The sequence below is a fragment of the Coregonus clupeaformis genome, chromosome 19 (assembly GCF_020615455.1).
Source record: "Coregonus clupeaformis isolate EN_2021a chromosome 19, ASM2061545v1, whole genome shotgun sequence".
Taxonomy (NCBI): Eukaryota; Metazoa; Chordata; class Actinopteri; order Salmoniformes; family Salmonidae; genus Coregonus; species Coregonus clupeaformis.
The window spans coordinates 43718306-43734415 of record NC_059210.1 but is presented as its reverse complement, the minus strand read 5'-3'; the positions used below and the strand labels follow the sequence as shown (position 1 = coordinate 43734415).

At 44.3% G+C, this 16110-nt stretch overlaps 1 protein-coding gene across 1 annotated transcript; it reads right to left on the bottom strand.

Moving 5' to 3' along the window:
• Positions 1 to 1383: 1383 nt before the first annotated feature.
• Positions 1384 to 13950, bottom strand: LOC121531353 (protein piccolo-like). The gene is made up of 3 exons (XM_041836589.2): positions 13817 to 13950; positions 3447 to 4749; positions 1384 to 2637 (listed from the first exon to the last, which is right to left on the bottom strand). The coding sequence occupies exons 2-3, from the start codon at positions 4548 to 4550 to the stop codon at positions 1645 to 1647; spliced, it is 2097 nt and encodes a 698-aa protein (XP_041692523.2). The 5' UTR covers positions 4551 to 4749; positions 13817 to 13950; the 3' UTR covers positions 1384 to 1644.
• Positions 13951 to 16110: the final 2160 nt, after the last annotated feature.

The window sequence follows — 16110 nt, the reverse complement described above, 5'->3', positions numbered from 1 at the left end:
AATGCAATGATAACACTAACTGATCTCATCAGCTAGAAGAAATGTGCTGTTTTCCAAGTCACAGGTGAAACTATTCTCAGCTTCCCCTTATGGTGCTGCAGAGACTGTCAGCTCAAACAGCAGGTTGACGTTTATTGTCATGAGTCTTGTCCTGAAGGCAGAACTGAGCGACTTCCCCCTAGATAGGCCAGCTGCAAAGTCAAAATTGTCTATATTATAAAAATTCATGATAACAAAAATGTGCTTTTAGGTCTTAATTTAAGGTTAGGGTTAGGCATTGGGTTAGCAGTGTGGTTAAGGTTAGGGTTAAGGTCAGTGTTAGGTTTAAAATCAGATTGTATGACTTTGTGGCTGTGCTAGCTAGTGACCACTCCGCAGAGCTGCCGAAAGAACAAGATTCATGACGAAAAACGCTAACCTGCGTTCAAACACCTAAATTATCTCAATCACAGTAGTGGGTCTATATAATCAACTCACAAACATAGCAAGCTCTCCATTCTGCAGATTACTAGTTTAGACATTATCATGAGTCTATAACGGCATCACGTGAGATCAAGTAGCCTTGGACTGTCCTTGCCAATCTACCCTACAAACAGTGTGCATTTAATTACAGAGTCAAGTGTCAAGTCCATTTGTGCTGCATATAACCTAGAAGACGGAGTGTCCATTTAGAGCACCATCCAACATGGTGTTCCCTGACAGGTGATCCCCAAGAGGCCTGAGTGCAGCGTAGCACAGCCTGAGGATAAATAGGCTATTCCTACAGCAGCTTTCAACCTATCACAAACACGTCATTACCGCACCAGCATGGATTTAGCTGTGAATATCTCACTAAAACCATTATGCTGAATGCATCTCTAGCAGTAACCATCACAAAGCATGTCAGTGAGGGTATAAGATGCAATCATACCCAGGCATTGGGGAACCAAGCACAATGGTCTGGAATTACACTTGAAAGTGTGTGTTTCCTTTGGTTATGAGCTTTGGGTCAGAATAGCGCCTCTGGAGCGATAATATATAATTGTGTGCATTCACCAGATTGATTATTGTGCTACAGCCTTGCATCCGTCTCTACACAGTGAAGCAAGACTACCTTTACTCTGCACCAATGAACATCCACGATGAGAGATTTGACAGAATGACAGATCACTCATTAAGCAAGCCAGTTAAAACTCTTATAGAGATGATCTTATCCTAAAAATAGCTTGCTTTATAACCATCATGTACACCTGAGTGGGTGTGAGTGGCAGTGATACTGTAGGCCTTACCCACTGATCACTGTGTAGAAATCAGAACTTAGTGTGATGTGGGGCCTGTTTACATTACCCTTTCTGAAACTCAGTTTCTGGCTCAATGCATGATCGATTGCATAATTCCAAATGAATGAGTCGTCAGCATCAAATTGTAAGATTTAATTGCCTGTTGTAAAGTGGTGGCAGCTAATTAATATTCCCTGGCATTATATTGCACTATATTGATGCAGTCAATGTTGAAGGGATTGTGACAGTGAAACAGCATCTTATAAAATATTGTAGTGACACCACAGCACCAATTGGTCTACATAGATTAATGCCAGCATTGCCAGGGCATAGAAGGACTGTAGGTGTGAAAATATGTTTATAATATTAATCAATAAATACAGCCTCAGCTGTAGTGGAAATTATATAGCCGTCTTACCTCAGTAACATTTGGCATGGGGTTGAATCCACAGAGATTGCAGACAGTGTTCTTGCATTCGGTGCAGGTGTTGTAGTTGGGAGGGTCCTTGGAGCCCTTGTTGAGTTCCACCTTGCAGAGTGGACAGGTGGACTGGCCTGCTTTGGGAGCTGGTTGGGAGGATGCTGCTCCCTTTGGAGGCTCTGGTGGGGGTTTGTCCACTTTGGCCTGTACTGATGGGGGGACCTTGGCCTGCTGGAGTTGCTCTGCTTTCTTCTCCTCTGCTTTCTGAGCAGCAGGTGGTTTGGTCTCCTTTGCAGGGGGCATCTTGGGAGAGGCCTTGGCTGCTGCAGACACCTTGGGGGAAGCTGGCAGTGTGGTGAGTGGTTCGTCCTGAACAACTGAGGTGATCAAAGTGGATGCAGAGCTGAAGATGGAGGAGCCAAAGCCAAACATCTTTCCAGACACTGATTCTTCAGGCTTTGAGGGGTCAGGCTGAGATTTAGGAACACCAAAGCCAAAGAAGCCTCCTGACTCCTCCTTGGTGGGCTGGGCCTCTGGTGGCACAGCTTTGGCAGGAGAGGCTCCACTTTTTGGAGGCTGTTGCTGAGGCTTCCCGGGCTCCTGCTGTGTGGATGGGGTAGCATTACTCTGCTTAAGCCCAGGTTGGCCTGGCTGCTCTGGTGGTTTCTGAGGCCCTGATGTTCTCCGGTTCTCCTGTAGTGTCTTCTGACCAGGAGCTGGGCTGGAAGGTTTCTGAGCATCTGCTGCTTTAGCAACCTCTACTTTGGGTGGCTGTGTTGCTGATGTAGCAGGTTTTCTCTGGGGGGAGCCTGGTGTTGGAGTGTCTTTCTTCTGTGGTGCAAGAGATGTAGAGGCTTTGTTGGGTGAAGGCTGGGGCTTCATCTTAGGGGGTCCAGGGGGGTCAGAGCCTCCGAGTGCTCTCTGCATCTGGCAGGTCAGACATAGCCACTCCTTACCCTGCAATAGAAATCATGGTTTTAGCATCATATACAGATTTTTTTTAAACAAAACAAATCTGTGAAATCCATTAACATGATCAATGTTTTTTTCATGATCTATGTTTTTTTCTAAATGCATACTAGTAGTACATAATGAAGGTTATAATTTATTGTTCAAAATATGTGAATAGTAGAGTAACAGTCTTCATCTTCACAGTACAGGCAACTACCCTCCTACCATGTTAATGACTGCAGTGAGCAATGCCTCATGCTCACTGAACTGTCACTAAATCAGATTACTCTCTTTTAGCATCCTGCTAAGTGGTAACTAGAGTCAATATTCTGACTGATCAAATCACACTGGGCAGGCTCAAGTATGCTCAATTCTCCACTGTACAAAAACATACCAAAATAGTTTGACATAGAATGTGATTCATGGTACAAATGCTACAAGGTGAACTAAGGTCAAAAAGAAGATATTAGGCCTACTGTTTAATACTGATAAATTATTAACATTATATACTTAAGCAATAAGGCACGAGGGGGTGTGGTATATGGCCAATATACCGCGGCTAAGGGATGTTCTTAAGCACGACGCAACGCGGAGTGCCTGGATACAGCCATTAGCCATGGTATATTGGCAATATACCACAAACACCTGAGGTGCGTTATTGCTATTATAAACTGGTTACCAACGTAATTAGAGCAGTAAATATAAATGTTTTGTCATACCTGTGGTATACGATCTGATATACCACGGCTTTCAGCCAATCAGCATTCAGGGCTTGAACCACCCAGTTTATAATGTTAAATATATGCTCTACTTACACCCGAGTCAGGAGGACTGAAGCCACACAAGCAGCAGACGACAGTCTTACACTGTGTGCAGGTGTTATGGTTGGGTGGCTCCTTAGTGTTCAGATTGAGTCCAGTAGTGTTACACACTGGACACAGGGGTTTAGCTCCAGCCATAGGTCCAGCTTTAGACTGAGGCCCAGGTTTACCAGCAGCCTGCTGCTGTGGTGTAGTCCTGGGGGAGCCCTGCTGCTTAGTGCCGGTCTTAGGGGACCCTTGTGGCTGAACTCCAACCTTAGGGGACCCTTGCTGTTGTGGTCCACCCTTAGAAGGGGCTTGCTGTTGAGATCCAACCTTAGGTGAACCTTGCTGTTGGGGTCCACCTTTAGCAGGAGCTTGTTGTTGAGCCCCAATTTTATGCGAACCTTGCTGTTGGGGTCCACTTTTAGCAGGGGCTTGCTGTTGAGCTCCGAACTTAGGCGAACCTTGCTGTTGTGGTCCACACTTAGCAGAGGCTTGCTGTTGAGCCCCTACCTTAGGGGAATCTTGTTGTGGTCCACCTTTAGGAGGACCTTGCTGTTGGGGTCCACTTTTAGCAGGGGCTTGTTGTTGAGCCCCAACCTTAGGTGACCATTGTTGTTGTAGTCCACCCTTAGCAGGGGCTTGCTGTTGAGCCCCTACCTTAGGGGAATCTTGTTGTGGTCCACCTTTAGGAGGTCCTTGCTGTTGGGGGGCTTGTTGTAGTCCACCTTTAGCAGGTCCTTCCTGTTGAGGCCCACCCTTATGAAGTCCTTGATGTTGAGGTCCACCCTTATCAGGAGCTTGCTGTTGTGGTCGACCCTTAGCAGGGGCTTGCTGTTGTGGTCCACTCTTAGTGGACGCTTGCTGCCCGCTAGGTTTGGCTGCTTGACCAGCCTGGCCATTCCCCTGGAGTTGGGGTCCTCCCTGTTTAGGAGGTGCCTGGTCCTGTTTCCCAGGTCCCTGCTGCGGGGCCTTCCGAGGGCCAGGGCCTGACCTAGGCTGCTGAGGGCCTGCTTTCTGTTTGTCCCCCTCCGCATTGTCCCCAAACAGACCTCCTCTGACAGCAGAAGAGACGGAGCTGAGGGGGTTCACCCCGCTTAAAAAGTTAGAGAACATGGCAGGTTCCTCCTCGCTGGACTCTACAGAGCTGTCTGAGTCAGAGCAGGAGCTGTCCTCCCTCTTCTCTCCTGCAGGGGCCTGGGGAGGAACTGGGGCTGGGGGAAGGGCATCTACCGCCCCACTACTGCTGTCGCTGCTACTACTGCTACTGTTGCTACCTGGGCTCTCCTCTGGTTCAAATTCTACACCAGACTTCCTACAGAGACGATAGAGAGGGTGACAGAGAGGGGGGGTAGAGAGACGGGCATATGTGTGTGTGTGTGTGTGTGTGTAGTGTGTGAGTGAGTGAGTGAGTGAGTGAGTGAGTGAGTGAGTGGTGAGGAGGTGGAGTGAGTGAGTGAGTGAGTGAGTGGAGTGAGAGTGAGTGAGTGAGTGAGTGAGTGAGTGAGTGAGTGAGTGAGTGAGGAGTGAGTGAGTGAGTGAGTGAGTGAGTGAGTGAGTGAGTGAGTGAGGAGTGGAGTGAGTGAGTGAGGGAGGAGTGAGAGAGGGAGAGAGTGAGAGAGAGGAGTGGAGAGAGAGAGAGAGAGAGAGAGAGAGAGAGAGAGAGAGAGAGAGAGAGAGAGAGAGAGAGAGAGAGAGAGAGAGAGAGAGAGAGAGAGAGAGAGAGAGAGAGAGAGAGAGAGAGAGAGAGAGAGAGAGAGAGAGAGAGAGAGAGAGAGAGAGAGAGAGAGAGAGAGAGAGAGAGAGAGAGAGAGAGAGAGAGAGAGAGAGAGAGAGAGAGAGAGAGAGAGAGAGAGAGAGAGAGAGAGAGAGAGAGAGAGAGAGAGAGAGAGAGAGAGAGAGAGAGAGAGAGAGAGAGAGAGAGAGAGAGAGAGAGAGAGAGAGAGAGAGAGAGAGAGAGAGAGAGAGAGAGAGAGAGAGAGAGAGAGAGAGAGAGAGAGAGAGAGAGAGAGAGAGAGAGAGAGAGAGAGAGAGAGAGAGAGAGAGAGAGAGGTGGGGTGAATGAAAGTGAGAGAGAATGTGAGGGTAAGGGAGAGAGATAGAACGAGAGGAATATGAGCATATTTGTAATGCATTTACAATATTCTAATTAAACATGCTACCCCAGTCAGGCAGAGGATGGTAAACAAATAACAACATCTCAGAATATATTGGAAAATAATGAGAACACAGGGAATATAATGCCATTAATGTCTCTGAGGTCCGTTTGTTATTCCCTCTCTGCACCCTGATACACCTCATATCCTGCATAGAAAATACATACAGTGGGGAAAAAAAGTATTTAGTCAGCCACCAATTGTGCAAGTTCTCCCACTTAAAAAGATGAGAGAGGCCTGTCATTTTCATCATAGGTACACGTAAACTATGACAGACAAATTGAGAAAAAAAAATCCAGAAAATCACATTGTAGGATTTTTAATGAATTTATTTGCAAATTATGGTGGAAAATAAGTATTTGGTCACCTACAAACAAGCAAGATTTCTGGCTCTCACAGACCTGTAACTTCTTCTTTAAGAGGCTCCTCTGTCCTCCACTCGTTACCTGTATTAATGGCACCTGTTTGAACTTGTTATCAGTATAAAAGACACCTGTCCACAACCTCAAACAGTCACACTCCAAACTCCACTATGGTCAAGACCAAAGAGCTGTCAAAGGACACCAGAAACAAAATTGTAGACCTGCACCAGGCTGGGAAGACTGAATCTGCAATAGGTAAGCAGCTTGGTTTGAAGAAATCAACTGTGGGAGCAATTATTAGGAAATGGAAGACATACAAGACCACTGATAATCTCCCTCGATCTGGGGCTCCACGCAAGATCTCACCCGTGGGGTCAAAATGATCACAAGAACGGTGAGCAAAAATCCCAGAACCACACGGGGGGACCTAGTGAATGACCTGCAGAGAGCTGGGACCAAAGTAACAAAGCCTACCATCAGTAACACACTACTCCGCCAGGGACTCAAATCCTGCATTGCCAGACGTGTCCCCCTGCTTAAGCCAGTACATGTCCAGGCCCGTCTGAAGTTTGGGAGAATGTCATATGGTCAGATGAAACCAAAATAGAACTTTTTGGTAAAAACTCAACTCGTCGTGTTTGGAGGACAAAGAATGCTGAGTTGCATCCAAAGAACACCATACCTACTGTGAAGCATGGGGGTGGAAACTTCATGCTTTGGGGCTGTTTTTCTGCAAAGGGACCAGGACGACTGATCCGTGTAAAGGAAAGAATGAATGGGGCCATGTATCGTGATATTTTGAGTGAAAACCTCCTTCCATCAGCAAGGGCATTGAAGATGAAACGTGGCTGGGTCTTTTAGCATGACAATGATCCCAAACACACCGCCCGGGCAACGAAGGAGTGGCTTCGTAAGAAGCATTTCAAGGTCCTGGAGTGGCCTAGCCAGTCTCCAGATCTCAACCCCATAGAAAAACTTTGGAGGGAGTTGAAAGTCCGTGTTGCCCAGCGACAGCCCCAAAACATCACTGCTCTAGAGGAGATCTGCATGGAGGAATGGGCCAAAATACCAGCAACAGTGTGTGAAAACCTTGTGAAGACTTACAGAAAACGTTTGACCTGTGTCATTGCCAACAAAGGGTATATAACAAAGTATTGAGAAACTTTTGTTATTGACCAAATACTTATTTTCCACCATAATTTGCAAATAAATTCATAAAAAATCCTACAATGTGATTTTCTGGATTATTTTTTCTCATTTTGTCTGTCATAGTTGACATGTACCTATGATGAAAATGACAGGCCTCTCTCATCTTTTTAAGTGGGAGAACTTGCACAATTGGTGGCTGACTAAATACTTTTTTCCCCCGCTGTATATTAATCAATTACTACATGGCTATAGCAACAGATTGTAAACATTTTCAAGAGAGAGAGAGAGATGTCCACATTTGTTTTTGCCACGTTTATTCTATTACACCTTAATGCTTACTTTTACATTATATTATGTGAGCTAAACATAAAAATATATAAAAAATAAAGTATAATTTACATACTAATGTTACTGTCCCCACTACAACAAAAAATACTGAAAAACATGTATTTAAATACATATTGTCCATTTAATTGAAATACTTCCTATGGAGGACTGTTCCTTCTGGGGAGTTCCAATATAGCTGGCCGGTGGCTTCAAAGCCTTTTATTGGCCAATACATAGCATAAGCAATCCAGGGATTATATACAGTGAGGGAAAAAAGTATTTGATCCCCTGCTGATTTTGTACGTTTGCCCACTGACAAAGACATGATCAGTCTATAATTCTAATGGTAGGTTTATTTGAACAGTGAGAGACAGAATAACAACAAAAAAATCCAGAAAAACGCATGTCAAAAATGTTATAAATTGATTTGCATTTTAATGAGGGAAATAAGTATTTGACCCCTCTGCAAAACATTACTTGGTGGCAAAACCCTTGTTGGCAATCACAGAGGTCAGACGTTTCTTGTAGTTGGCCACCAGGTTTGCACACATCTCAGGAGGGATTTTGTCCCACTCCTCTTTGCAGATCTTCTCCAAGTCATTAAGGTTTTGAGGCTGACGTTTGGCAACTCGAACCTTCAGCTCCCTCCACAGATTTTCTATGGGATTAAGGTCTGGAGACTGGCTAGGCCACTCCAGGACCTTAATGTGCTTCTTCTTGAGCCACTCCTTTGTTGCCTTGGCCGTGTGTTTTGGGTCATTGTCATGCTGGAATACCCATCCACGACCCATTTTCAATGCCCCGGCTGAGGGAAGGAGGTTCTCACCCAAGATTTGACGGTACATGGCCCCGTCCATCGTCCCTTTGATGCGGTGAAGTTGTCCTGTCCCCTTAGCAGAAAAACACCCCCAAAGCATAATGTTTCCACCTCCATGTTTGACGATGGGGATGGTGTTCTTGGGGTCATAGGCAGCATTCCTCCTCCTCCAACATGAGTTGATGCCAAAGAGCTCTATTTTGGTCTCATCTGACCACAACACTTTCACCCAGTCCTCCTCTGAATCATTCAGATGTTCATTGGCAAACTTCAGACGGGCCCGTATATGTGCTTTCTTGAGCAGGGGGACCTTGCAGGCGCTGCAGGATTTCAGTCCTTCACAGTGTAGTGTGTTACCAATTGTTTTCTTGGTGACTATGGTCTCAGCTGCCTTGAGATCATTGACAAGATCCTCCCGTGTAGTTCTGGGCTGATTCCTCACCATTCTCATGATCATTGCAACTCCACGAGGTGAGATCTTGCATGGAGCCCCAGGCCGAGGGAGATTGACAGTTTGTGTTTCTTCCATTTGCGAATAATCGCACCAACTGTTGTCACCTTCTCACCAAACTGCTTGGCGATGGTCTTGTAGCCCATTCCAGCCTTGTGTAGGTCTACAATCTTGTCCCTGACATCCTTGGAGAGCTCTTTGGTCTTGGCCATGGTGGAGAGTTTGGAATCTGATTGATTGCTTCTGTGGACAGGTGTCTATTATACAGGTAACAAGCTGAGATTAGGAGCACTCCCTTTAAGAGTGTGCTCCTAATCTCAGCTCGTTACCTGTATAAAAGACACCTGGGAGCCAGAAATCTTTCTGATTGAGAGGGGGTCAAATACTTATTTCCCTCATTAAAATGCAAATAAATTTATAAAATTTTTGACATGCATTTTTCTGGATTTTTTTGTTTTTATTTTGTCTCTCACTGTTCAAATAAACCTACCATTAGAATTATAGACTGATCATTTCTTTGTCAGTGGGCAAACGTACAAAATCAGCAGGGGATCAAAAACTTTTTTCCCTCACTGTACATCATTGATAGGAATATACTTTTTGTGGCACAAGGATGTAAATTAACACCAAGTGACTCTCTACGGATATCTCGGCTCAAAACGATGATCATTTGCACATTAAATTGTTGCGTGCATTCAGCTGAGGCATTAATGATTGCGTCTCCGTTTGATTTACTCCACATGGGTTGTTGTTAGGCTTTCAGCACCATGGACAGCAGAACAGAGCCACAGCTATTGATCACGGTTTCATACACCCTCAAGCCGAAGAGACATCCCTTTCAACCAGAAATACAATAAAGGCCAGGGTCCTACACAGCCATGGGAGGTGGACACTGCATAGCCAAATCCAAGTTATAAGGTTATAACCACATTCATATAGATGGGAATAAAGCACATCCCCATAGGCTTAAAAATGTGTACCCTCTGTAGCCCCATCAAATGGGGAATAAATGCTTTTACCCAACATACAGTATTATTGTAGAGGAGATGAAATCCAGAGTCTGGTTTAGAGCGGAAACCCAAGTAAACATGCATACACACACACACACACACACACACACACACACACACACATACAGGGTTTGGGAGTTACGGATTACATGTAATCTGAATATTTAAAAAAAAACTAACTATTCAGTTACGTTACCAGCTAAAATATTGTAATCAGATTACATATACTTTTGAAAAGAGAGTTTGAGAAAAAATGCAGCCATGGGAGGTGTAGTTCTCAATTCTCTCCTCAGGGACCCCCAGCCGTTCCAGAGCTAGCACACCTGATTCAACTTGTTAATAAACACAATAATAAAACCTATGGGATTTTATCAATATAATATGGCTATTAAACTAGAATTAAAAAAATAAAACAAACTGTATGGTTGTACAAATAAACTTTGAGATTGAGAAAAGTAATTTATAGAACCATTCTCCATAAAGGTTATATAAAGAACCATAAAAAGGGTCCTACAATGCCTTGCAAAAGTATTCATCCCCCTTAGCGTTTTTCCTATTTTGTTAAATTACAACCTGTAATTTTAGTTTGGATTTCATGTAATGGACATACACAAAATAGTCCAAATTGCTGAAGTGAAATGAAAAAAATTTCTTGTTTCAAAAAATTCAAAAAAATAAATAACGGAAAAGTGGTGCGTGCATATGTATTCACCCCTTTGCTATGAAGCCCCTAAATAAGATCTGGTGCAACCAATTACCGTCAGAAGTCACATAATTAGTTAAATAAAGTCCACCTGTGTGCAATCTAAGTGTCACATGATCTCAGTATATATACACCTGTTCTGAAAGGTCCCAGAGTCTGCAACACCACTAAGCAAGGGGCACCACCAAGCAAGCGGCACCATGAAGACCAAGGAGCTCTCCAAACAGGTCAGGGACAAAGTTGTGGAGAAGTACCGATCAGGGTTGGGTTATAAAAAAATATCAGAAACTTTGAACATCCCACGGAGCACCATTAAATCCATTATAAATAAATGGAAAGAATATGGCACCACAACAAACCTGCCAAGAGAGGGCAACCCACCAAAACTCATGGACCAGGCAAGGAGGGCATTAATCAGAGAGGCAACAAAGAGACCAAAGATAACCCTGAAGGAGCTGCAAAGCTCCACAGCGGAGATTTGGAGTATCTGTCCATAGGACCACTTTAAGCCGTACACTCCACAGAGCTCGCCTTTACGGAAGAGTGGACAGAAAAAAGCCAAGGCTTAAAGAAAAAAATAAGCAAACACGTTTGGAAGAAGATATTCTGGTCAGATGAGACTAAAATTGAGCTTTTTGGCCATCAAGGAAAACGCTATGTCTGGCGCAAACCCAACCCCTCTCATCACCCCGAGAACACCATCCCCACTGTGAAGCATGGTGGTGGCAGCATCATGCTGTGGGGATGTTTTTCATCGGCAGGGACTGGGAAACTGGTCAGAATTGAAGGAATAATGGATGGCGCTAAATAAAGGGAAATTATTGAGGGAAACCTGTTTCAGTCTTCCAGAGATTTGAGACTGGGACGGAGGTTCACCTTCCAGCAGGACAATGACCCTAAGCATACCGCTAAAGCAACACTCTAGTGGTTTAAGGGGAAACATTTAAATGTCTTGGAATGGCCTATTCAAAGCCCAGACCTCAATCCAATTGAGAATCTGTGGTATGACTTAAAGATTGCTGTACACCAGCGGAACCCATCCAACTTGAAGGAGCTGGAACAGTTTTGCCTTGAAGAATGGGCAAAAATTCCAGTGGCTAGATGTGGCAAGCTTATAGAGACATACCCCAAGAGACTTGCAGCTGTAATTGCTGCAAAAGGTGTCTCTACAAAGTATTGACTTTGGGGGGGTGAATAGTTATGCACGCTCAAGTTTTCAGTTTTTTTGTCTTATTTCTTGTTTGTTTCACAATAACAAATATTTTGCATTTTCAAAGTGGTAGGCATGTTGTGTAAATCAAATGATACAAACCCCCCAAAAATCTATTTTAATTCCAGGTTGTAAGGCAATGAAATAGGAAAAATGCCAAGGGGAGTGAATACTTTCGCAAGCCACTGTATATAGCCCCAAAAAGAGTTGTAGCAATAGCGGAACCCTTTTTTGGTGCTATTTGGGACCTTTTTTTAATGTTTCATTTTAGAACCTTGGGGAAGAGTTATTTATAGAACCATACAGGTTCTATTTAGAACCTTATGAGCATGGTTCTTTATAGAACCTTCAAAAAAATTACAATTAGTTTTTAGTATGTATGATTACACACCAAATGTGTTTGATGGATCCTTATTGTCTTCAACTAATGCCTCTTAAGGGGGAAGTAATCAAAAAGTAACTGAAAATTATCTGATTACATTACTCAGTTTGTGTAATCCAAAAATTACATTACTGATTACAATTTTGGACAGGTAACTAGAAGGCTAACTATAACGGATTACATTTAGAAAGTAACCTACCCAACCCTGCACACACACACACACACACACACACACACACACACACACACACACACACACACACACACACACACACACACACACACACACAAACACAGTCAATCTGGCGCTCTCTGGAGAAACCGCAGGCACATCCGGGCAGGAGACAGCTAATGATGCATGCGAACTGAATGCTGATATGGACATATTATTTCCATACTTAGCTAGACATCAGAGGAAAATATGATAGTAAAGACATGGCAGTCGCCAATACAAGCCTAATGAGCCAAACTGTTGCTATAACCTATTATTCATTTCAGCCTGGTTTCATAAACTAGACGTAACATAGTAAACAAAAATCCAGGACACTCAAATAGCATGATATGTTACGTTTGATATGGTATGTGTTTATTTGTGGATGTCCAATATCCATGTTGTATGATGTGACGAATTAGAATTCGTATGATATATGTTACAAATTTGAATTCATATGATATGTTACGAATTGCAATTTGTACAATATGTTACGAATTTTCAATATGTATGATAAGAATTCTAATTTGTTAGCTAGGTAGCCAGGTCCAAGTTGTTTATTTTCGTGTGTTGTCATTTACCATAGGCCTATTTCTGTTATTTTTTTAAACCAAATTCTTCACAATAATTGTCGAAGACTGAACTATCAAATGTCAGTAGGGGGGATGTATAGGAGCCCATCTCCCTTGCGTCTGGTCTTGATTTACCATCAGTCAGTCAAACAGTATTACAGGCTACTCTACTTTAGGCTACACAACGCAATCCGCGTTGTAGAGTAGGCTACCACCTGACCAAACCAGTCTCTGTGTGTTAGAGACCTCTCTACCGCACACAAAGCTGATTGAAACTCAAATTCACCAGCTCTGCAAGCCTTATAATGTCAAAATACGTTGGTTGATCACCACATATGGAGTTTCGCTAAGCAACTATCTTAATTTACTCCCGTTACGGCCAGTATGTACTTCCAAAAAAGGTTTAAATAAAAATGTACAAGCAACCGACAACAATAATCTTCGCATTTCTGCCATGCACTGGTCGGAAGTCTACAACAGCTCAATACATTGGAGGTGCCGGCATTTTTTCGGTTGCTTGTCCGTTTTTATTTTGACCTTTTTTGGAAGTACATACGGGAGTAAATGAAGATAGTTGCTCAGCAAAACTCCATATTTGGTGATCAACGAACATATTTTGGCATTATAACGCTTGCAGAGCTGGTGAATGGCGTTTGAATTGGAGCTTTCTGATGAGAGACGTCTCTAACTCACAGATACTGGTTCACCACCAGACCTCAAATAAGACAGCTCTGAAACCACGGATCATCGCAGTAGTGAGATGAAGTAACCCCTTTGCTCATCCGTTTTTCGCTCGGTGCGCCCTTGACATTCGCCCCGATCTCGTAAAAGCTATAGCCTATAAAATTTGTCGGAAACGCCATCATTCCTGCGGACACCCGAGAGAAACCCCCTGCCATCAGAGACATCCCCCGCTGATAATCCAGTACAGTATCCCCCCTCCCCTCTCCTCCAGCCCAGCATCCTTCACCCACAATGTCAAACAGACGTGTACAGCACACGGTTCTCTGAAAAAGACGACGCAAATGCTACCTGTCGTTGCTCTGGCTCTGTCGTGCCAGATGTCTCTCCCCATCTTGGCTCAGCCCTCCTCCAGTCCGCTACTCTCTGTCCGTTTCTGTGGTCTGACACACTGGCTGCGGAGGGATGGAGGGCAACGACCAGCACGAGCCTACAGCATCCACTGATTCTGCTCCCCTGGTGCACTGCGCATGCGCCATCCTCTGACAGCCAGGTGATCACGATGCATCGCACAGGAAAATTTAAATTAAAGGGACAAGGCTATTTATCCTGCAGTCACATATAAACGATGACGACCCCCACGTGTATCGCGTGCATGCGCCATATGTTTGCATTTCTTTTCTCATCAAAAATGATTTGGTTTTGTTAATGTGAAATGAACAATTGCCATGAATGCAGTAAAAATAGAAATGCATCATATTAGGCCTATTATCTCTCATTCGTTGGCCTTTTGGTCAGGCAGAGAATGGCATTACAGTGCATTCAGAAAGTATTCAGACCCCTTCACTTTTTCAAAATTTTGTTACGTTACAGCCTTATTCTAAAATGGATTAAACAATATATAATCCTCAGCAATCTACACACAATACCCAATAATGACAAAGCAAAAACAGGTTTTTATATACAGAAATACCTTATTTACATAAGTATTCAGACCCTTTACTATGAGACTCGAAATTGAGCTCAGGTGCATCCTGTTTCCATTGATCATCCTTGAGATGTTTCTACAACTTGATTGGAGTCCACCTGTGGTAAATGAAATTGATTGGACATGATTTGGAAAGGCACACGCCTGTCTATATAAGGTCCCACAGTTGACAGTGCATGTCAGAGCAGAAACCAAGCCATGAGGTCGAAGAAATTGTCCGTAGAGCTCAGAGACAGGATTGTGTCGAGGCACAGATCTGGGGAAGGGTACCAAAACATTTATGCAGCATTGAAAGTCCCCTAGAACACAGTGGCCTCCATCATTCGTAAATGGAAGACATTTGGAACCACCAAGATTCTTCCTAGAGCTGGCTGCCCGGCCAAACTGAGCAATCGGGGAAGAAGGGCCTTGGTCAGGGAGGTGACCAAGAACCCGATGGTCACTCTGACAGAGCTCTAGAGTTCCTCTGTGGAGATGGGAGAACCTCCCAGAAGGACAACCATCTCTGCAGCACTCCACCAATCAGGCCTTTATGGTAGAGTGGCCAGACGGATGCCACTCCTCAGTAAAAGGCACATGACAGCCCGCTTGGAGTTTGCCAAAAGACGCCTAAATACTCTCATACCATGAGAAACAAGATTCCCTGGTCTGATGAAACCAAGATTGAAATATTTGGCCTGAATGCCAAGCGTCACGTCTGGAGGAAACCTGGCACCATCCCTACGGTGAAGCATGGTGGTGGCAGCATCATGCTGTGGGGGTGTATTTCAACAGCAGGGACTGGGAGACTAGTCAGGAGCGAGGCAAAGATGAACGGAGCAAAGTACATAGAGATCCTTGATGAAAACCTGCTCCAGAGCGCTCAGGACCTCAGACTGGGGTGAAGGTTCACCTTCTAACAGGACAACGACGTAAGCACACAGCCAAGACAACGCAGGAGTGGCTTTGGGACAAGTCTATGAATGACCTTGAGTGGCCCAGCCAGCGCGCGGACTTGATCCCGATCGAACATCTCTGGAGAGACCTGAAAATAGCTGTGCAGCAATGCTCCCCATCCAACCTGACAGAGCTTGAGTGGATCTGCAGAGAAGAATGGGAGAAACTCCCCAAATACTGGTGTGCCAAGCTTGTAGCGTCATACCCAAGAATACTCAAGGCTGTAATTGCTGCCAAAGGCGCTTCAACAAAGTACTGAGTAAAGGGTCTGAATACTTATGTAAATGTCATATTTCTGTTTCACACACACACACACACACACACACACACACACACACACACACACACACACACACACACTGGAATTCAGGTAATCGCTCAAAGTGAGATGGCCATTCGTCCCATTGGCTTTCTGAAGGCTCTCTCATGGCTTATGTCTGATAAATATTATCAGCACTACAGAGGCCCTAATGACGGATCCATAACATCGGCTATCCCTCACCACTGTCTGCCTGTAGGCACTGTGTCTGTCTGTCTGTGTGTGTGTGTGTGTGTGTGTGTGTGAGAAATATAGACAACAACATTACATAATGGCTGGGAAGTGTTGCCAAATCGAGGCCTGCTTGGACATGACCCCCTGACACAACATGTTTTCAGTGTGGGGTTTAAAGTACACATTTTAATGGTGACTGTCTGACCATCTTTAGCAACGTAGTGAGAA